General features: G+C 35.6%; 1 protein-coding gene across 8 annotated transcripts in view; it reads left to right on the plus strand.

Annotated features, from left to right (window-relative positions):
- Positions 1–25000, plus strand: part of LOC136840805 (NAD kinase-like) — a 271695-nt gene that overhangs the window by 205187 nt on the left and 41508 nt on the right. For all 8 annotated transcript variants that reach the window (XM_067107710.1, XM_067107711.1, XM_067107709.1 and 5 more), the window contains one exon: positions 7978–8061. In XM_067107710.1, coding sequence (XP_066963811.1) covers positions 7978–8061 — 84 coding nt within the window. The remainder of the gene's footprint in view (positions 1–7977; positions 8062–25000) is intronic.

A 25000-nucleotide genomic window follows, 5' to 3' on the forward strand; every position in this document is an offset into this window, starting at 1 on the left:
ACTCCACAAGGTGAAAAGTCTCTCTCTCTCTCTCTCTCTCTCTCTCTCTCTCTCTCTCTCTCTCTCTCTCTCTCTCTCTCTCTCTCTGATGACGAGGACGAGTATTTTATGTAATTCTCCCTTAATATTTTAAATTCTCTCTCTCTCTCTCTCTCTCTCTCTCTCTCTCTCTCTCTCTCTCTCTCTCTCTCTCTCTCTCTCTCTCTCTATCATTTGTTTTGTTTATCAGTCAATCTTTGTCGTAACGCACTGGATCATATTAATACAAATAGTCTCTCTCTCTCTCTCTCTCTCTCTCTCTCTCTCTCTCTCTCTCTCTCTCTCTCTCTCTCTCTCTCGATGTTTACTTATGCAACAGTGGCATCCGCTCTTAACAATCTCAAATACGTTGTCTAACAGTAAATTTTTCAGTGTTTTATTGTAACAGTACCCGAAAATAATCTGACTTATTTTTCCAAAAGGATTGTTTTATTCCTCATGAGGTCCCTTACTGAACGCAGCATAACATATGAACATCTCCTTATGTCTTCATGAGAATTTGATTTTTTACCTATTTATGAGGTTCGTTCAGTTTACCCTGAGGAGAGAGTATATCTTTTTATTAAAAAATATATATACCTGCTTTGTTCTTTAACAGATATTTGTATTGTAACTAGTAATCGATTTCTTCTTCTTCTTCTTCTTCTTCTTCTTCTTCTTCTTCTTCTTCTTCTTCTTCTTCTTCTTCTTCTTCTTCTTCTTCTTCTTCTTCTTCTTCTTCTTATTATTATTATTATTATTATTATTATTATTATTATTATTATTATATTATTATTATTATTATTATTATTATTATTATTATTATTCAGAAGATGAGCCCTATTCATATTGAAGTAGCCCACATGGGCCTTTGACATGAAATTCATTTGAAAGAGGTTACAGAAGTCAATAGGAAATACAGAAAGAAGCGATCAGTTATTAGAAAGGAAAAAAAATTAAATTAATATATAAAAATGTAAGAACATTGTTAAAATACAGAGAATCGTGTTCGGGCAGTAATGCATTGCATCTTCGCTTGAACCTCTGAAGTTCCAATTGAACGACATCCTCAGGGAGACTGTTCCAAAGTCCGACAGTGTGAGGAATAAAGGACCTCTGGAACTGAGAAGTTCGACAGTGAGGCGCACTTTCTGCGTGTTGGTGCTGCTATTCAGCTGTTTTGAAACGACGTTCAAAACAGTGAAAACATTTAGTGTGTCGTTTTGAAAGTGCACAGTGAATGTTAGCTTACAGTAGTGGCTTGTTTTGTACCTTACAACTGGTCTGTCATTCAACATCCACAGAATTCCTGGCTTCTTGGGAAAGTGAATGGTCTAACAAGTAAATTTGTTTACACGGACTCCACAAGGTGAAAAGTCTCTCTCTCTCTCTCTCTCTCTCTCTCTCTCTCTCTCTCTCTCTCTCTCTCTCTCTCTCTCTCTCTGATGACGAGGACGAGTATTTTATGTAATTCTCCTTAATATTTTAAATTCTCTCTCTCTCTCTCTCTCTCTCTCTCTCTCTCTCTCTCTCTCTCTCTCTCTCTCTCTCTCTCTCTCTCTCTTAGAAATCCGTATTAAAACACTTTGATAATGGTTGTATTCTATATAACTTTTGCCTGATATTTTAAACTCTCTCTCTCTCTCTCTCTCTCTCTCTCTCTCTCTCTCTCTCTCTCTCTCTCTCTCTCTCTCTCTCTCTGAGTAAACTTATGACTAAGGAATTATCATCTTTTAATTAAAAAAGTGAAGTTTTCAATGCCGAAAATAATTAAACGAATTTCACCCGTTTCTTGGCCCTTCTCCCTCCCATTCCCCTCCCCCTCCTCCCCTTTCCCCTCACCCTCTCCTCTCCCTCTCCTCCCCCTTTCCCCTCTCCCCGTATAAAGACCGGAAAAAACATCAACATTGATATATATTAAATCTGATTTAATTTAAAATATTACTTTCTTTTCACATGTTCTTCCACCGTAACATTACTTTTATTTTTCCTGTATTTTCCTGTAATCCTTTTCTTGTTGGTACCATGTTATTACAGTATATATATGCGAGACTCTCTCTCTCTCTCTCTCTCTCTCTCTCTCTCTCTCTCTCTCTCTCTCTCTCTCTCTCGAATGTTGGTCAAGGATTTTTCAGCGTCGCGTCCGCATCAAGGTTTTTCTATCGTTAGGATAAGCTACGTGGATCCATACGCTTCTCTCTCTCTCTCTCTCTCTCTCTCTCTCTCTCTCTCTCTCTCTCTCTCTCTCTCTCTCTCTCTCTCTCTATCTCTCAGGAATATCCAAATGAAAAGGCTTCATAATGGTTTTCTTTCATATAACTTTTGCCTAATATTTAAAACCGCCACCCCTCTCTCTCTCTCTCTCTCTCTCTCTCTCTCTCTCTCTCTCTCTCTCTCTCTCTCTCTCTCTCATTGTCCATCCGGTAACAGCAGAGTGTCAGGGTGGGAAGCGCCATTTCGGAACACCGAGGTCATATTAATTTATTTAACGGTGTACTACGTACAGTCAACGCCCCTTACATATATAACAAAGTCCTTTTTTTTTTTTTTTTTTTTACGTCCCGTCATATTTCGGTCGATTGTGTACGGCGGTGGGACTTTTGGTTGTTGGCCTTCTGTTGACCTGGACTTTTGGCTGCTGGCCTTCTGTTTACCTGTGTTGGTGTATTCATTGTCGTTCTTCTGTTGTTGATTGACCTTTTTCGCGGTGTCGGGTCCGGCGTATGTGTGTGGAGTGAAGGAGTTGGTTTTTTTAATCTGTTTCGTTGTTGCTTGGGTGGATTCTTAGTGCGTGTTTGTGTGTGTGTGTGTGTGTGTATTATATATATATTGTGTATAGCATTTTAAATATATCCTTATATGTATGTATATGTAATATATAATATACATATATTTTTTTTTTTCTTTTTAAGTTGTAGGAGGAGTTGGGCTTATAAAAAAAAATCCCATTTGCCTCATTTTGGTTGTAACGATTTTACTGTAACAAACGATTTGTTGCGAACGTCGAGGTGGGGTGGGGCGGGCGGGTTGGGATGCCTCATACACGTCTTACGAAACAGTTTCAGAAATTCTCTCTTAATATCAAGCTACAGAATGACAGCAACTTTCGTTCGTATTTCTCGTGAACCTCAAGCGAAATAAAAAAAAAAATTATCCTGACGATTCTCGCAATCATTGGCCTCAATTTTGTCCAACTGTGCTTCGTATGTCAGTGATGATACGACAGAAAATGGGTGGATTGGTTCCTCTCCTCAATCACCTATCTATTTTTCTGTCTGCCTGTCAGTCTGTTTGCCTATCTATCTGTCTGTATATCTGTCAAATGTCACGTTTCCCTGACGTCATTTTATAGTGAGCATGTCTATTGATTTACCGTCATTACCTTTGTGTTTGTTTGCTTGTTTTTTTTTTATTTTATTTATTTTTTTTTTTTGTCATTCACAAAAGTGCGATGACACCATTGTTGGTCTTCCTGTAGAAAATTCGTGAATGTATTTGTTGACTGTATTTATTGACGTCCTTTTATTCTATTTCTCTATCCTTCAGCAGTGACTTTCACATTACATACGACAGAATCCTATAGCCTTTATTATTTCTGTAGGCGGTCCATTGACGCCCTTCAGGGAATGACCGGCTTGACGCCTTGATATTTTCCGGCCGTGAAAAAAAAAAATTAGCTAAAGGGAATGAGGTAGCCGTATCCTCCCCAGGGATGTGGTAGAACCTCCCCTTAGAACTGGGAAGGTTATGTATAGGAAAATAAAGGTCGAGAACGAATGTAAAAGTCACGGTTTTATTTGTCAGTGAGTGTGCATTATCTCTCTCTCTCTCTCTCTCTCTCTCTCTCTCTCTCTCTCTCTCTCTCTATATATATATATATATATATATATATATATATATATATATATATATATATATATATTTATATTTATGTAAACATATATATACACAAGTGTATATATGTATATATATGCATATATACAGACACATATACACACAGTATGCTTTTATTTATATATATACATATATATATTGTATACATACATATATACACATTTATACATATATACATACACACACACACAGTATGCTTTGTTCATTACTTACAAAAAAAAGAGACTTCTTAAACGTCAGCTTGAATATCTTACAACAAGCCCTCGTAAATAGAAAAAAAAAATTTTCAGAGTTCAAACGATGAATGAGAACTATCCTAATTTGCCTCCTTGACTTCAAACCCATTTCATTCATTTTATTGTACCTCCATTTATATTCTCTTTCTTCCATCTGACTTTCACCCTCTGACAATATTATTTCCTAGTGCAACTGCGAGGCTCTCTTCCTGTTACACCTTTAAAACCTTCTTACAGTCAAATTCCCTCTCAACGCTGCATGACCTTATAGGTCCCAGCTTAGCTTGGCCTTTGGCCTAAATTCTGTATTCTGTTACAAATACATCATTGTATCATAACCTCATGGTGAAAACTACCGTAGAAATGAGATAGCGTTGTTATCATAATAACCTTGACTGAGGGTGATTGCATTCCATTGTCCTGTTCCGTACTGTGCTTTTGAAACTCAGAACTGCGGTCGCGTCTCTGGAAACGACGGTAGTCTAACGGACGCACGATTTTTGCGATTGCATTGTTCTGTTTTTTTTACCTTCTCGAACACACACACACACACACACACACACACACACACACACACACACACACACACACACACATATATATATATATATATATATATATATATATATATATATATATATATATATATATATATATATTATGTACGCATGAGTATATTGAAATATATACATATTATATATTATACATTTATATATATCTGGCTCACACACACATATATATATATATATATATATATATATATATATATATATATATATATATATATATATATATATATATATATATATATATATATATATATATATAGAGAGAGAGAGAGAGAGAGAGAGAGAGAGAGAGAGAGAGAGAGAGAGACGGTATATACACGATTCTTTATTTATACCTTTTCATATGCTCTGATTTTACTTGAAAAAATTCCATTTGTGCTTCTATTGACCTACGAGGTGAATTTTGGGTGTTACCTGGTGGCGAGTCGAGTGTTAACGAGCTGCAGCAAGTGTGAAAATGGGCATGGGACTTGCAACCTCATCCCAAGGGGAGATTTGGAAAATTAGCACCCCCAGGAGTCACCTTTTGCAGGGGGAGGGGGGGGCGGAAAAAAAAACTTGACTAAAAAAGAAAAATTGGAGTTGTGCTCTGTACTCCATGACTCAGTATCCTGTATAAAGGAGGACTGGTCTGATTAATTTTATAAATTATATATATAATATATTTTTAGTTCGCTTTGTCACTGTAAAATATCTTTTTTTTTTTTTTTTCACCGGACGACACTTTTTTTCTCACGCCCTCACCTAACGGACGTGTGTGGGCAACAAGGACATGAATTATTTCTTTTGTGACTTCAGGTCTTCAGTTGCAATGAATGCTTCTCACTGTCTAAATCTGACTCCTTTTTTTCAATGTTTTGGTGTCGTCATTTTGTGCTCTGGTTCATGGTTAGCTTAGCTTTGCTATTTAGTTGTTTGTTTGTTTGTGGTCATGACGGGATCAGTATTTTGTAGCTTTTGTCGACCTTTGTTTTGTATTGTATTTTGGGGTTATTTCAGATCACCTTGTAATATCGGATCCTGCTTTTCTGTGTCTCTCTGGAACACTGTTCTGTTGGTTGGTGCTGACCCTATTTAAATTCTTCTTTTTAGAATCTTCACCAAATGGTGTTTGTTATATGTCATATACAATAACCGAAGACTGTCGGATATCATTTTGCCGACCTTGAGCCTGTAAATTTGTTGCCCAGATAACTTGAATATCTTTCGCGACAAGGAGCGTCAACACCTGACAGATATGCGGTCTACAGTTATTAATTTCGGATCTTTCCTAGATAGTGACCCCCAAGGGTTTTCTGGGGTCGTTATCCAGGACCAATATTCCCTGGGGGGGGGCATCATCTTTTTGATATCTACAGTCTTTTGTTTATGTTTTTACGGTAATCTCCAACGGCCTTTTACTAAACACGCCGCGAAGGTGGTTACATAACGGGTTAAAACCCTTGGGGGTCACTATATAGGAAAGGTCCCTAATTTCAAATGGTAATTACGTCGAGATGAAGGGAGTTGTCAGTCTGCCTGCCATGCTTCAGTAGTCATTTTAACCCACCCGAATTAGTCGAAGGGATTTCAGTCTGTCACATTTAACAGATACGTTGCAACAACTCCTGTCTTTCTCCTCTCTCTTTCTTTCTTTGAATCTTCAGCTGAAAACCGCTACGGACAGAGTCAACAGACAGAAAACTCAAGAGGGCTCAAAAGGGAAATCATCTTGCACAGAGAGAGAGAGAGAGAGAGAGAGAGAGAGAGAGAGAGAGAGAGAGAGAGAGAGAGAGAGAAAGTTATAGGTTACAGCAATTTAAGTCAAAGCTGTTACAGGTACAGGAAGGGAAATCATCTATTAATTTGTATGTAAAGCTGTCTGTCAGCTGTCGTGCTTACCTTGTCATCGCAACGCCTCGCAACGCCTCCCTCATACATGACTGAAGGAATTTCTTGACTGATTTTGTACAAAGGTAGACATCATGCGCAACTGTGCATGAAAGGAGTTAGTCCATATGTTTTCCAGGCTGTATGTATGTTGTGCCTCTGAAATAACTGTGAAGTGTATTTGTCAAATATCCGTCAGGATGGTCTTAGGAAGATTGTGGTCTAGTATGGGACGTTTTTTGCTGGGGCAGTACTTTTAGTGTGCTTGTTTTGTTGTATTGTTTTTGTGATGACGTAGTGTGATCAGTATGTCATTATGGAGTGTCTGACCAGTATTGAGTATGTTAGCCTTTTCAATCCTTTCAGAATTTTTTATACTCAGTCATCAATATTTTATTTGTCATCGAATAGCAATACTTCTTCGCCTCATAATACCTTAACGATAATTGAAGACACTGGGAAATGAGTCTCCCTCCACGTCATTTTTAAATACTTGTCGCCAACTTGTCACTCACACATCACGAACATGTTGAATACAAGTCACCGAAATTTAGGCGGTCCCAACCAGTGCTTCATACGATTACTCAACACTTGCGAAAGGTTCGTTCGCTCTTACGATCGTTGACATGTTTGCAACATGTTCGTGGTATGTATGTGATATGTTGCCGACATGTTGTACTGTAGTTTGGACGCACCTTTACATTATAAATAGAATAGTCACTTGGGTTATTGATTCCTTTGCTGATTGGTCAGTGTACTTGCGTGACAGCAAAGGTTGTCAACATTCGTCATCATAATGCACATGACTAGAACAAATGTAGAAGTTCGTTTGTCGCGGAATGTTAACGTTGATTCAAAGGTCTTTATTTATTAGCTATTTTTGTGGCTTGTGGTTGGTTTGACATATATATATATATATATATATATATATATATATATATATATATATATATATATATATATATATATATATATATATTTTTACATATGTATATATTTTTATTTATATATATATGTATGTATGTGTGTATGCAATATATATACACACATATATATATTTTTTTCTTCACACACACACACATATATATATATATATATATATATATATATATTTATTTATTTATTTATATGTATATGTATGTATGTATGTATGTATGTATGTATGTATGTATGTATATACACACATACATAGAACTTATACATAACAATTAGATGTGTTATAAATTAACCTTGTCATAAGGGTACCAATTAATATATATGTAATTTATTTTAAAAAATGCCAAATATCTTTTTCAAATACATGTTAAGCATCTAAGGAGGTGAACATTCTTTATTATCCTCCACATTTTACCTTCTGAATATTAATTGTCTTTTTCTTATTTTCGTTTCAGGAGAACACGCTCTCTGAATGCCCCATCCCCGATCCAACAGTTTGGGCCATGCGGGCGCATCATGCGAAATTCGGCCATGGTTATGTAAGTAACAATTTCTCTCTTTTTTATATATATATATTTTGACTTCCTTTGTACTCGTTTCATTGCTTGGTAACGTCACCTGAAGGTTGTCTGTAGCGTCTAGTCCATGCTGGATAAAAACGAATTAGCTAGAAAAGCTCAGAGTGGAGTTTACATAATTTTGAAAAATACACATATTGCAGTATTCTTCTTTGACCAGAAATAGCTCTAACATCGTAAGGTTTTTCTGTATATTGACAAAGTTTGCGGCACATCCAGTGTAGATTGGAGCCAGTTTCTGAGCTCTGTTACATATATTTACAACAGGTAGGGTAGAACCTTCAAGTGATGTTAATATTGCTTAATGTTAAGGGAGTATTTGCAGCGCTGTGACGCAAGTGTACATTGATAATATACTTAGTGTCGAGAGCCTGGAGAAAACGGTGTACAATGCATAGAATATTCAACTGATGTTACTGTTGACCAGTTTACAACAGCTAGGGTAGAATCTTCAAGTGATGTTACTATTGCTTAATGTTAAGGGAGTATTTGCAGCGCTGTGATGCAAGTGTACATTGATAGTATACTTAGTGTTGAGGGTCTGGAGAAAACGATCTACAGTGCATAGAGGATTAAACTAATGTTTCTGTTGATTAGTATAGTGGAATGTTTGAAGTACTTTGATGCCAGTATACGGTGATAATATACTTATTGCTGAGTCTCCGGAAAAGATCTACAATTTTAATTTGAAATCTCCACCCTCCGAGTTCGAGTCTCCTGCCGGCTGATGGAGAATTAGAGGAATTTATTTCTGGTGGTAGAAATTCATTTCTCGCTATAATGTGGTTCGGATTCCACAATAAGCTGTAGATCCCGTTGCTAAGCAACCAGTTGGTTCTTAGCCACGTAAAATGAGTCTGATCCTTCGGGCCAGCCCTAGGAAAGCTCTTAACCAGCTCAGTGGTCTGGTAAAACTGAGGTATACTTAACTTTTTTCCACCCTGCGTCAAGGGAAGAGAACGCACAGAGATATTACAGATATGTATCCAACCTTCCTCAACTTCCATACCTTTGTTCTTTTTCTCTGGAGATGCTTTGTGTCGGTTTTATTTTTTTTTATATCCGCCTCAAGGATTTCAGAGTAGATTGTTAAACAAAGGGTTTTGTGACCTTCCCGTGAATTACAATGGTTGTGGTTTTGCTATATTTTTATGCATATATTTTTCAATGTAAAATCCCTTTTCAGTTGCTAGAGGAGACAACAGACTTCCCGTGTATTACAATTGTTTTGGAAGGTTATATATATATATATATATATATATATATATATATATATATATATATATATATATATATATATATATATATATATACACATACATACACACACGCGCTGACACACACACATACATGCATATTCAACGTAACACCTTTTTTTAGTCACTAGGGGAAGGCAATTGAGAACAGACAAGATAATAATCACTTCCACATTATTATATTTTAACTGAATGAAGAACCCACGCACAGAAAGAAGTTGATTCTCTGTATCACTTATATAAAACCCTGTGTCATGAATTGGTTATCCAAGCGAATTATCCCTTTAAAGTTTCCAGTCGTGTGAGTGGGTAGTCTTGCCAGAGATAAATATCTTGCGTTCCTCTTTTCCTGGTTATAATTTTTATTTTTTAAATTGTTATCTTTTTTAATGTTTTTTTTACTACTACTCTCGTTATTATTACTGTCGTTACCATTGTTTTGAATACTGTTTTATATACTTCCTCAGCAACAGTGTGGATGTTGCCGATTTATAATATTTTTATCGTGTTATTTCATGTATCTAGATTTTGTATGTTATTGTCTCTACTTTGTATATTCCATGTATATGGCCTTGACCTGAAATAAAACCTGTTATTATTATTATTATTATTATTATTATTATTATTATTATTATTATTATTATTATTATTATTATTATTGGTGTTGAAGATTGTGTTCTTTCTTAGATGCGGTATGAAAATGATTTCAATTCGATGTCGTGTTTTCATTGGTGAAAAGAATCCGTGAAGGGTAAACGTCTCTCAGAAAAAGTAATGAATGAAATGGCTAACTTATTTTAATTTAAATATCTCTTATAACATGTAAATGATAATACTGTTTTCAAATTCCGAAACGAGTGTTCTTTGAAGCGTGGATTTGTCTCAAATGACCATTTGAAGCTTGGATAGATTTCCCTGAATTGAAATACCCAGTACGTCAAAAGAATTAATGGAGATTAGGAGATTATTTTAATTTAGTATTTAATCCGTATCAGATTAAGAGGATTTACGTTTAGACCTGATCTACATACTGCATACAGGTTGGCGTCATGTTATGAATTAAGGAGTTTGGAATTGGAATTGGAATAATGTAAAATATAGGCCAAAGGCCAAGCGCTGGGGCATACGGGGTCATTCGGCGCTGAAAGGGAAATTGAGAGTAAAGAAGGTTCAAAGGTGCAACAGGAGGGAAACCGCTCAGTTAAGGAAGGTAAGATAGAACAAAGAGAATATGGACGGAGGCACAGTAAAAGGATTGGAAAGGGTTGCAGCCAGGGGACCGAAGGGACGCTGCGAAGAACTTTTAAGTAATGCCTACAGTGCACTGCGTGAGGTGCACTGACAGCACTACCCCCGCCCCCTTCCCCCTTACGGAGAAATTGAGAAGTTTACAAGTGCTATAGATATGATCCTGTATTTAAACTATTGGATAGCGGTTGAATCCATTTATACAAATTCCTTCTTTTCCCTGTTTCATCTCATCACTGCCGGGGGACAGTGCCGTCAGTGCACCTCACGTGGTGCACTGTAGGCGTTATTAAAGGTTGTTTGCAGCGTCCCATGGGCCCCTAAGTACACAGACTTCTTGTAGCCTTTTACTTTACCTTTGTTCCCTCTTCCTTTCTTCAATCTTGCCGTCCAGCTCCTCTGACATTTTAGTGGAACTGTGAGGTTTTCTCCCAGTTCAACATGTAGATCCTTGTGCTTTCGTCTTCATTTTTTTCTTAATTTTCTTTTTATCTTGCTGTCCAACCACTCCAACTCTCCCTTTTCACTGCATGAAGCCCCGAATGGCCGAAAGTGTCCTGCCAGTACTTGGCTTGACAGCGTAAATTTTACGAATCAGTTTGTCAATGAAACAGTGGGCTTATCCATGGAAATGTTATATTATAAAGCAACTGTGGACAATGAACATTCTCATCTGAGATTTATACTTTAACGTCAGATAGGTCCCTCTGTAAACATTGTGTCGTGAGCTGCTTACGTAAAAAAAAAATAATAAATAAAAATAGAAATATTTTACCTCAAAAAAACTTTGTGTGAACCCACTGTCTTTCTTATTTAAATACTCTGCTCATTTATCAGCTATTTCACTTTTACGTATTTACCACAAGCGTTACTGTATTAATTCAGAGACGTTGTAACTAACGTTACTTCCTTGTTATTTATAACGGGGTCTCAGTCAGTGAAGTTGAGTAGTGTTGAGTCTGGTAACAGCTTGGATGGGTGGCCGTTATTGAAACTAGATACTGTCGGATCAGGAGCCCTTTTGGCTCTGTAGGATTTGCAACTTCTTTAGAAAAATATACTGTTAAAATATATACATATATATATATATATACATGTATATATATAATATATATATACATGTATAAATATATATATATATACACACACACACACACACACACACACACACACATATGAAACTGGCAACTCAGTGCAAAAGAACATCTAAAGTACACGCATTATGATGTCTCTCCATAAAGCATGACTGTGGCTTTAATGAATTCCTTGATGTTTATCACTGAATGATAAGTCATTTTGATGCAGTTGCCGTGTGTGTGTATATGTAAAGAAAGAAGTAAGAACAGTTAACATAAATACCTTTTATGTCGTCATACCAAGTACATAGTCTGAGTCACCAGTCCGTTGTCCTTGGTGGGGAGTCCGTGCGTTATTCGGTTTGAAGGTCGAGTCGTTTCGTCACCAGGAATAAGGTAAAAGTGTACAGCTTTATTTAAACCACCCGTTCAGTACATCCTGGATCGTTACCGAATGACTTATCTCCCTTTATTCCGAGTTCCCCGGTGGGGGGTAGCGCCGGCAGTGCACCTCGTGCGGTGCAGTGTAGGTATTACTTACGGTTCTTTGCATGGGCGTCCCTTCGGCCCCTAGCTGCGACCCCTTTCGTTCATTTTACCGTATCTCCTTTCATACTCTCTCTCTTCCACCCTCTTCTAACAGTTGTTTCATAGTGCAACTGCTTTGAGGTTTTTCTCCTTTTACGCCTTTCAAACCTTTTTACTCTCAATTTCCCTACCAGCGTTGAATGACATCGTAGGTCCCAGCGTTTGGGCTTTGGCTTAAATTTTACATTCTAATTACTAGTTATTCTGAGTAAGGATGCATTCTCGGCCTCTCTCAGTGATTTAACTTTTAATTCCTTCAAGTGAGGGATACTTTAGCACACCAGATTGATAGTTCCCGTCAGCCTTCGCTTAGATTATTACTTGTAATTTAAAGTAGTTTGGCTACATAATCCCAAGGGGCTAACTGGAGGATTTCGTCTCACTGTGTGATGTTACAGATGTTGGACACCCCCCTCTCTCTCTCTCTCTCTCTCTCTCTCTCTCTCTCTCTCTCTCTCTCTCTCTCTCTCTCTAAAACCTCAGCTGAAACCCCTTACGGATACAGTCAGTCTATAATAAACCCACGGGGGCTCCAAATCAGAAATCAGCCTGCGCAGAGAGAGAAGAAGAAGAAAAGAAGAAGGAAAGAATAGGAAATAGAATAGGAAATAGATAAATAAATTTGAGGGAACAGAAAATAAAACCGATAAACCTGTAATTCAGGAGACGTCAGCAGCAGCAGCAGCAGCAGAGAGCAGGATTGAATTTGGAGATCAGAAGATTCTGTGACTGCAGTAGGTCAACCCTCCCACATTTTAGATGTAAAAGGCTCAAGGGATTGAACGTAGAGTCGAGTGAAAGCGGTATATGTAAGGACTAAAGCAATTCTTTAAAGAACCTTAAGAAGTGCCATGCCGAATTTTGGGAGGTGGACTCAGCTGTCCGCAACGCCATTCAATATATCCCCGTAGGGGGCTAGTGCCTTGCTCTGTAGGCTTTGCTTAAGGTTCTTTGCACCATCCCTAAGGCCCCTTGCTGCAACCCCTTTCATTCCATTTACTGCACCTCCGTTCATTTTCTTTTTCTTCCGTCTTACTTTCCACTCTCTCCTAACAATTGATTCATAGTGCAACTGCGAGGTCTTCCTCCTGTTACACCTTTCAAACCTTTTTACTGTCAATTTCTCTTACAGTGGCTGAATGGCCTCTTAAGTCCCAGCGTTTGACCTTTGGCCTAAATTCTATATTTTATTCTCTTCAGTATTATGGAACTGACCAAGAATTCGTCACTGTACTGTTCTAACGCATGCTTATCACAGTACATTCTACTTGAGTTCTCGCATAAAAAAGCGCTCTTATGTTAAGAAAGCGTAAGGGTCATGTCACTTTGCTCTCAGTACTATGTAAAATGTGTTTGTAGTGTAATATTATCATCATCGTGGCTTTGCAATTGTTGCCCAGCGTTGGAAGCAAGTTGCACATGACTGGTTGGGTGCAAGGTACAAATCAATTAAAAGTGGTGTACTGTTAATTGAAGTTAAGTTATAACGAAGCCAAGAGATTATATTAAGGTCAGGAGCCGTTTCCTTAAGCAGTTCAAGGTTGGATGCTGTAAACCAGAGAGAATATATTTTAACCATTTTTAATGTTGCCTTTTTTTCATGTTTATTTTATTTCTTTGCAGTTAGGAGGGCATTACATCATGACGTCGGTCGAACGCTAGTTTAGAAATAAATGCGATAATATACGCCAGGTTTTTGTGTATGTTTTAAAGAGTGGTGTTTCTTTTATTGAATCTGAATTTTATATTGTATTTGTCTGTCATATTCCAATATTATTATTATATTATTATAATTATTATTATTATTATTATTATTATTATTATTATTATTATTATTTAAAATAATGAATGAGTTACATAATCAGTCCGTAATAGAATATGCGTAAAACACTCAAAAAATGATGAAAAATGTGCAAAAAAAAACACAAAAACCCGAAAAAAATAGATAGGACACTTGTCACGGTTTTGTGAGCAAGAAAGGTCAACAAAGAACAATTGCTTTTGTAGACTGCGGTTCCTGATTTAACCCACCACCGAATCACCCTTGGGAGGTTGCATTGTTGTGAATAACCCACTTCTCTCTCTCTCTCTCTCTCTCTCTCTCTCTCTCTCTCTCTCTCTCTCTCTCTCTCTCTCTCTCTCTCTCTCTCTGAGTAACGAGAGCATGGTAACAGAATTGCCTCCAGTGCTAAGATATTCTCTCTCTCTCTCTCTCTCTCTCTCTCTCTCTCTCTCTCTCTCTCTCTCTCTCTCTCTCTCTCTCTCTCTGGAAAGTACTTACAAGCCGAATGTCAATCAAAGAAAAGGCGAATTTTCAATAAATTTCTTTGCTTTACTTGAATGATGGATTAAAAAAAAACACATGTACAACAGAGAGAGAGAGAGAGAGAGAGAGAGAGAGATAGGGGGGGATATTCTTGAGCTGCAGAGGAGAGAATAATTCTTCTCTAAACCGAAAGACTTGTGAACGAAGTGCAGGCAACCACCGTTTCCCGGATTCTTCTTCCAAGTCTAAAGTCTACACGTCTAAGAGTCTACAGGCCCCAAGTCCGCAGGTCTACTAAAATGAGTCGGGAATTAAGTGTTCTTCAGTAGTAGCCCACACTAACGCCAGTAATCGATGTCGAGTGACCGTGATAACTCAAGGTCGTCAATCAACAGGCCTCTCTCTCTCTCTCTCTCTCTCTCTCTCTCTCCTCTCTCTCTCTCTCTCTCTCTCTCCGTTCCAGCCCTCTTGCTACCTGGGACAGAGTTGCACTGCAACCATGACTCTGGCACTTTTCACAGAAGAAAATGGAAAAAGAGAAAGAAGAAGAATGAGAAAAAGGTTGTGGCGATTCTGTTGGGTGTAACGGGGGTTTGCAGTTTTGTGTGTGTGTGTGAGAGAGAGAGAGAGAGAGAGGGGCGGGGGGTCCTTTGTGGGTTCTATAAAAGGCAGTCCGGGGACCTCGTTGTATTTTGGGGAGGTGGTGGAAAGGGGGTAGGGGGAGGAGGAGGTTCTCTCGAGCCAAGAGTCACGTATTGTTACGTAATCATAACAGGTAATGCATGTCCTCAGCCACTGAAGTGTCTGGAGTTTTTTTTATTTTATTCCTTAATAGTTCTCTCTCTCTCTCTCTCTCTCTCTCACTCTCTCTCTCTCTCTCTCTCTCTCTCTCTCTCTCTCTCTCTCTCTCTATATATATATATATATATATATATATATATATATATATATATATATATATATATAATATATATATATATACCCGTATATATATGTTTATTTATTTACATACACACGTATATACATAGATATATATGTGTGTGTGTGCGCGCATCGTACGCGCATGCGCCCCATACTCGTAAACAAGGCCCCTGGGATTCCATTTGCATCTCATTATTTAATCAATGCAAATGATTCTCTTTTTTTTTTTTTTATTGTCTCGACCACTTCCTGCTCGCTACTTGTGTTCCCATTTTACATGGCAAGTTATTTTTTGTGTGCAAATCTTTTAATACATAAAAAAGAAAACTGCTTTTTTTGTGTAGATTTTTGTTTGTGTTTATGTGTTTTCTCTCTCTCTCTCTCTCTCTCTCTCTCTCTCTCTCTCTCTCTCTCTCTCTCTCTCTCTCTCTCTCTCTCTATATATATATATATATATATATATATATATATATATATATACATATATGTATATATATGTATTTTATATATATACTATATATTAATGTATATGAATTTAAATATATATATACGAGTATATATGTATATATTCACATATATATATATATATATAATATATATAAATATGATATATAATATCTCTCTCTCTCTCTCTCTCTCTCTCTCTCTCTCTCTCTCTCTCTCTCTCTCTCTCTCTCTCTCTCAAGGTCGTCGCCTCCCCGTTAATGTCAAGCTTGCTTAATCATTCGGAAAAGAGGTTGACAAGGAAGGTGATGTACGGGGAAAAGATTGACCCATTTAAAGGTTGACTCATTTTAAGATTGACTCATTTAAAGATTGACCGTTTTAAAGATTGACTCATTTAAAGATTGACTCATATAAAGATTGACCCTTTTAAAGATTGACTCATTTAAAGATTGACTCATTTGAAGATGAACCCTTTGAAAGATTAACCCTTTTAAAAGATTGACTCATTTAAAGATTAACCCTTTGAAATACTGACCCTTTTAAAGATTGACTCAATTAAAGATTGACCCTTTGAAAGATTGACCCTTTGAAAGATTGACTCATTTAAAGATTAACCCTTTGAAAGTTTGACTCATTTAAAGATTGACCATTCCAAGATTCATTCATTTAAATTTAAAGATTGACCCACTTCAGGATTGGCCGATTTAAAGATTGACACATTTAAAGATTGACCCACTTCAGGATTGATCCATTTAATGATTGACTCACTTAAAGATTAACCAATTTAAAGATTGGCCCACATAAAGATAAACCCTTTGAAAGGTTGGCCCTTTGAAAGATTGACTCGTTTAAAGATTAGAATGAAAGATTGACTCGTTTAAAGATTGACCTTTTTTCATTACCTGTGTTTTTCGTGTGACTTTAAAAAGGAGTTGCAATTTGTGGGGGCTGGGTTATATGGAAAGCTATGTAGAGGGTATAATTATAATTTTAACGATGATAATTTTGGTGATATTGTATTTTAAGTTAAATCTCACAGTATTTAGGATTAATTTTAATAAGCGTTTATCAGTGTACTTGACTTACAATTTAAGATGGTGCCGGATAAGTTACAGAAATGAAAGCACATTATTATTATTTTACTTTTATCCGTGTTAATGATACTTGAGATCGTAAGCTTAAATTATTGCAAGGACAAGTTATTAGGGGGAAATTTACATTAAGAAAACTACCACGATAATAATAATAATAATAATAATAATAATAATAATAATATTATTCTGGTTAGGAATAATTGGCATTGTTGCTGCTGCTTCTTCTAAATTATGCTATCAGTCCTATGCTTAGCTGCCACCTGATTTGGTAGTAACTGGAAAAACGATTGCTTTGAAGCCTTTTTAATTTTTTTTTTTTTTGCAGGAATTTGTCACCATAAATGTCCTTGTCCTCAATTTATGTTTTGTCATCGACAATTTTTTTTTTTTTTTTTTTTTTTTTTTGAAGGTTACTGCTGACTCTCGTTATCCTGGTCAGCGATATTGCGGATGTTTAAAAAATAAAGCAATTAATCCTAGTTTTGTGGTTCTTCTCTCTCTCTCTCTCTCTCTCTCTCTCTCTCTCTCTCTCTCTCTCTCTCTCTGCAAATACTCAGTGACAGGCCAGTCATCCCCTTCCTTCTCCTCCTCCTCCCCCCCAGTTTTACACTTCATCTAAACGAAGGCCACATCTCTCTCTCTCTCTCTCTCTCTCTCTCTCTCTCTCTCTCTCTCTCTCTCTCTCTCTCTCACACAGGAAAAATAAAAATATTTTTAATCCAAATTCTTTATCATGGAGCAGCAGTGCATAGATAATCTCTCTCTCTCTCTCTCTCTCTCTCTCTCTCTCTCTCTCTCTCTCTCTCTCACACACACACACACACACACACACACACACACACACACACACACACACACACACACACACACAGGAAAAATAGAATATTTTTAATCAGAGTAACATTAGTGTGAACAGCAGGGCATAGATAATCTCTCTCTCTCTCTCTCTCTCTCTCTCTCTCTCTCTCTCTCTCTCTCTCTCTCTCTCTCTCTCTCTCTCTCTCTCTCTCTCTCACACACACACACACACACACACAGGAAAAATAGAAAATACTTTTTAATCAGGTAACATCGTAGACAACCAGGGCATAGATAATATCTCTCTCTCTCTCTCTCTCTCTCTCTCTCTCTCTCTCTCTCTCTCTCTCTCTCTCTCTCTCTCTCTTTATTATATATATATATATATATATATATATATATATATATATATATATATAATATGTGTAACAACAAATAATATTGTGTAAATATATATGTATATTTATTATATATACTGTATGTGTGATATATATATATATATATGTATGTATATATATATATATATATATATATATATATATATATATATATATATATATATATATTGTATATATATTCCCAGAAAAATGGAAAATTTTTTCACAAGATAATACATCTCAGGCGACAGGACATTTCTCTCTCTCTCTCTCTCTCTCTCTCTCTCTCTCTCTCTCTCTCTCTCTCTCTCTCTCTCTCAGAAGAAAATGTGAATTTCTTAACAACATAAATACTTCCCAGTCAAGAGGATATAAATACATTGGCACCTTGTTCACCTTAGCCTTGAAATATTCGCATAACTGAGTTTTGTCATTATTTTCTGAGACGTTTTTTAATCTGGTTCACACTGCCTGTAGCCAGCGCGCACAGTTCGATATCTAACGACAGTATCGGCGGAATATCATTATCGAGGAATGCAGGCTTCAAAAAGGAATACGTAACCGGTTCGTCTGTAACCTGCGCACTTGCGTCTCGTGAAAAATTTGCCGGAATGTGATGCGATCTATGCTAATGCATAGCATTTTCGTTACTTTGGTTTATCCACTTTTTCCTGTCTAAAATGTAGACTGTAGGATATTTGATCTTTTTATTATGCAAATAATATTCCTTTGTTTTTGTTTTTTTTTTCATTATTTTGACATATCCACTTTTTCATGTGTAAACTGTAGAATGTAGAATATTTGATCTTTTTTTGTACACTGCAGATATTTGATCTTTTTATTATGCCAATAATATTACCTAGTTTTTTTTTATTATTTTGACATATCCACTTTTTCATGTCTAAGCTGTAGACTGTATGACCTTAGTTATTCTTAAACAGTGATTTGAATACGCTATCTTTAATTATGCAAAGACTTCAGTGTTACTTGGCTCCTCATTGAGTGCAGTTCTGTCGCAAGGATAAAAGTCGAAATATTCTTTATATTGTTGATGATATTTTAGTGTTCCTAAGTTGCATTCTATTTGATTGAAGTGCTTGTTGGCAAGTTATGTTGCTATACGTGGGAACTTTCAGAAAACTATAAAACTCTCTCTCTCTCCTCTCTCTCTCTCTCTCTCTCTCTCTCTCTCTCTCTCTCTCTCTCTCTCTCTATATATATATATATATATATATATATATATATATATATATATATATATATATATATATATATATATATCTCTCCCTCTCTCTCTCTCTCTCTCTCTCTCTCTCTCTCTCTCTCTCTCTCTATATATATATATATATATATATATATATATATATTATATATATAAATGTATATATATACATTATATATAGATAGATCTATATATATATATATATATATATATATATATATATATATATATATTATACTATAAATGTATATATACATTATATATAGATAGATAGATACTACAATTCCTTTTCTTAAAACCGTTTACTCGAAGAAAATTTGGACAAGTATGGACGAAGACTTCCTCCGAGGCGTCAAGGGGAATTGGGGAAGTGGTTAGGAGGGGGGGCGAGATTTGTTGGTCACTGGGGAAAAGGGAGGGGCAGGGGGCGTCTCAATATTCACGGGGGTCTCAGCCCCCCTTCCCTCCCCTCCCCCTCAACCATTACGTCCTTTTACCATTGTGTCAGTGTATTCTTGGTGGTGGTTGGTGCCTACTGACGGCGGCGGTTGTGGAGTTGGTAATTGTTCGCCTTCTGCGGGTGGTGGGTGGACTTCGACGGCACTCCTGCTCGTGTGGAGTGTTTTTCTTTTTCTTTTTTTTAAGCTGAACAGTGTCTCTCGTTCCTCATTGTGTCCAGTTTCGTCATAAAGATTCGTACGTTGAATGGACACTACTTCTTGTGCAGTGTTTTTTTTTTAACTATGCAGTGTGTTTTTTTTAAGCTAGCAGTGTTTTCTTTAAGCTGAGAAGTGTTTGTGTTTTTTTTTTTAAGGTAAACACCCTCTCTCAGGCCTAATTTTGTTCCGTTTGGACATAAAGTTTCATACGTTGAATGGACGCTACCTTTTGCAGTGTTTTTTTTATTTTAAGGCAAACATTTACACTCGTGTCTTGTTGTGTCCCATTCGGACGACAAGATTCATGCGCTGACTGGACACTTATTCTTGTGCAGTGTGTGTTTTTTAAACTAAGTAGTGTTTTTTAAACTAAGCAGTGTCTTATTAAAGGTAAAGACTGTCTCTTGTGCATTATGTCCCATTTGGGAGTAATCAGATAGTTGATCAAAATTCACACACCGAATAACTCAGAGTTATTTATCGACTTAATCACCTGGTATTGAGTCAATTTAAGAATTCAAATAAATTCAAAGAGTTTGCGTCTTCAACTTGAGTTTATGGACGTGTCCAGGAATGGTTTAAATCAGCGGATCGAATTAACTGCTGGATTACAGTGATAAGCGGAAATGGCTTCAGTGATGTGATTCAGTGTTGAGCAATTGTTCTTTCCTGAATTTTTTAAATTTAATATTGTAATTCTTTTATTTTGGTACAATTGATTCTTAATTTCGGTTTAATGTGGCATTGACAGGGGTTATCAGGAAGTCTCAAATGTCCTCTTGATTGAAGCATATGTGTATTTTATTCGGTTTTATACTTGGAACAATTACTCATTGAAATTATTATTATTATTATTATTATTATTATTATTATTATTATTATTAATAATATTGTTGTTGTTGTTGTTGTAACAATTACTCATTGAAATTATTATTATTATTGTTATTATTATTATTATTATTATTATTATTATTATTATTATTATTATTTAAAATTACGTTATTATTCCATCGTGCTTTTAATATATAAAATGCATTACTGCTTTGCATTCTCTTCCTTATATTTATTGTTTGCTAGCTAAAGACGATGTATATATCTCATACAGTATCTGTTACACACGGGAAAAGTAAATAGAGATTTACATTGCATATTATGTAGTAAAATTATACGAGCCACCTTGGGCAACATTTGTTTTCGAAATTCGATTCTTCTTTACAATGAGTGTTCAGACGCCTCTTTTTCTCTTGAGTAACTCTTTCGCTCTCTTTCTCTCCTCACCGGCTCTTTTTCTCCCCATTGGTTCTTACACTTTTCTTTATTGGCTCTCTCTCTCTCTCTCTCGAAATTAATTAGTAGTAAGAATCTGTCTGATTAGAACAGCAAAATGGGCAGGTGAATTCCAATATATATATATATATATATATATATATATATATATATATATATATATATATATATATATATATATATATATATATATATATATACTGTATACTATACATATATGTTTATATATATATATAATTACATTTTTATCACACCGTGATTTATGTACAATCACGAAGCTACAAATGTCGCAATATCCAAATTCACGCCACCTCAGGAATATCCCCGATGATGGAAATTGTCACGAAGAGAATTTATGAGTGATAAATGTTGCCAGTCCATTTATCCTATAAATCCCCTTCGAATAATACGCCATCAGGGATATTCCAAACATGTAACAATTTGATTTTGACATTCTCTCATGTTATATATATAATTATATATACATATACATACGTATATACGTTTTGTACGTATATCTACGTATAATTATAATATATATATATATATATATATATATATATATATATATATATATATATATATATATATATATATATATATATATATATATATATATATATATATATATATAATCTCTTCCTAAGAGGCGAGCATTGCTTCCACTCTTTCCAGGGATTATCATCAACTTTCTTTGCTTACTCATATGGCTTTATTTAAAGTGTGAAGTACTTAATTAAGTATAAGTGATTTAAGTATATTAAGATCCCCGTTCCGTGTTTTTTTCTTTGCAGGATTTTATTTATCGTGGTAGTCAAATTTTCTCAGTGACAAAATAATCAGTTAATCATAATGTGAAATTTGTAGCTAATAATGTCAGCGATGATAAAAAAAAAAGGGTAATGTAATATGACGAATGTTATAATGATATAATGATCATGACGCATCATGATGTCAGCCGTAGAAACGATCAAGGGAATGTGGACAGTAAAAAGATAAGGAAAATATTTATAAAATTAAAAAAAAAAGTACATTTGGCGTGACATGATTCATGGCGTACGATTCTCAGTTTTATTTCCGTTGTATTTGTGTGTTTGGGTCTCAAATGTACTAATTGTTCTTGCAATTGCAAGAGCAAGGATTGCCATTATAATTTGTTATTATAATGTTTTGCGAGCTCTGGTTATTATATAGTATTTTGGGAATTCTATCACGATAAGTGGTAATTATAAAATTTTGCGAGTTCTGTCATTATTATGGGTTATCTTAATATTTTGTGAGAGTTTGCAACAACAAGAGTGCAAATTGTCATTATAATTGGTTCTTGTAATATTTTCCGAGTTCCGTCATTATAGCTGTTCCTTTTAATATTTTGCGATTTCCGCCTTTATAGCTGTTCTTATAATATTTTGCGAGCTCTGTCATTGTAATTAGTTCTTGTAATATTTTGCGAGTTCTGTCATTATAATTAGCTCCTATAATATTTTGCGAGTTTTGTCATTATAATTAGTTCTTATAATATTTTTCGAGTTGTGTCATTATAATTAGTTCTTATAATATTTTGCGAGCTCTGTCATTATAATTAGTTCTTATAATGTTTTGCGAGTTCCGTCATTATAATTAGTTCTTATGATATTTTGCGAGTTTTGTCATTATAATTAGTTCTTATAATATTTTGCGAGCTCCATCATTATAATTAGTTCTTATGATATTTTGCGAGTTCTGTCATTATAATTAGTTTATATGATATTGTGTGAGCTCTGTCATAATATTTAGTTCTTATAATATCTTGCGAGTTTCGTCATTATAATTGGTATTATAAAATTTTGCGAGTTCTGGCAATTGCAAGAGTAATGATTGTCATTATAATTGGTTATTATAATATTTTGCGAAGGATGTAACTTGAGGTAGCCCCAAACACGTATTTACTTTGGTGCATAACATATAAGAGAGAGGAGGAACAGGCGTGTCTGGATGGAGTCAAACAAATGCACGCTTTGGTGCATCATGAGAATTGGGAGCGTGTCAAGTAGGGTATGTCCAAATGAACACACGCTTTGTGCATTATGAGAGAGAGAGAGAGAGAGAGAGAGAGAGAGAGAGAGATAGGGGATATATCTTCAGGTAGGTCAGAACAACTATGCATTTTAGTCCATTACATGTATGTGAGAGAGAGAGAGAGAGAGATTCGTGACCTTTCCGTCACCAGCTCGTTACTGACCATCTAAGCGTGCGACGCCATCATTCCAAATCCGGAAAATTACTCGCCGACCGAACGCAAAGTTCCACCACAAAACGAGGAAGCGAGAAGCAGCCATTTTTTAAGAGAGAGAGAGAGAGAGATAAACCTTCGCTCATGATTTTCCGTTATGTTTAATAATTGCGGAAGAGGCCTTCGTGAGGAACTTTTTATTCATTTAGTCTCCTTTCTTTCCTTCTTTAACTCTTCATCTGAAAACCCTTATAGACACAGTCAGCAGACTGTAATGAAACCTAGAGGGCTTCAAAGCCAGATCAGCCTGCAGAGAGAGAGAGAGAGAGAGAGAGAGAGAGAGAGAGAAGGCATGAATAAATAAATATGAGGAATGAGTAAAGCCCCTGAAATTCAGGTGACTCTCTCTCTCTCTCTCTCTCTCTCTCTCTCTCTCTCTCTTACACACACACAGTGCACCAAAGCGTATACTTGTTTTGACCTACCTCAAGATAGATACTCTCTCTCTCTCTCTCTCTCTCTCTCTCTCTCTCTCTCTCTCTCTCTCTCTCTCTCTCTTACACACACACAGTGCACCAAAGCGTATACTTGTTTTGACCTACCTCAAGATAGATTCTCTCTCTCTCTCTCTCTCTCTCTCTCTCTCTCTCTCTCTCTCTCTCTCTCTCTCTCTCTCTCTCTCTACATGCTCTACATCACGGGAATGAATAATCTTATACAAAAATTATTACGGGTGTTATGCATAGCTTTAATATGGAAGATAATCTCCAAAGTGTTGAATTTAGTTGTGTTTTATTCTATTTATAGTATTTTTATAATATGCATTAAAATTTCGTTCCTAGTTAAGTTTTATATGAAAGATAACAATTAAGCTGAGGTGAATTAATTCGCGCAAAGGTTGTTAAACGGATTGTCATATTTACTCCTTTTTTATGAGAATTAGAGTCGAAGTTTTCTAATAATGGTAAGGTGTATGTGTGTGTATATATATGTACCATGTGTATATATATATATATATATATATATATATATATATATATATATATGTATATATATATATATATATATATATATATATATATATATATATATATATATATATATATATATATATATATATATATAATTATACATATATTCACACACATGGATTTCAAGTACTATTTACTTCTTGCGCTTTATTTCTATCTTTCTTTTCTTTTTATTTTTCTCTTTATCTCTCCGCGTTATTTCTCTCTCTATCTTTTTATTTCCGTTTCTCTTTCTTTTTAGCTCTTGGTCTTTCTCGGGTATGTATGTAATCCGAAATTTATCCTGCCTCTTCGATTCGTAATACTAGTTCATCCCATCTCAAAGACGGTTGGAATGGAATGTATAAAATTTAGGATAAAGGCCAAGCGCTTAGACCCATGAGGTCATTCGGCGCTGAAAGGGAAATTGAGAGTAAAT

This window comes from Macrobrachium rosenbergii, chromosome 8, assembly GCF_040412425.1.
Source record: "Macrobrachium rosenbergii isolate ZJJX-2024 chromosome 8, ASM4041242v1, whole genome shotgun sequence".
NCBI lineage: Eukaryota > Metazoa > Arthropoda > Malacostraca > Decapoda > Palaemonidae > Macrobrachium > Macrobrachium rosenbergii.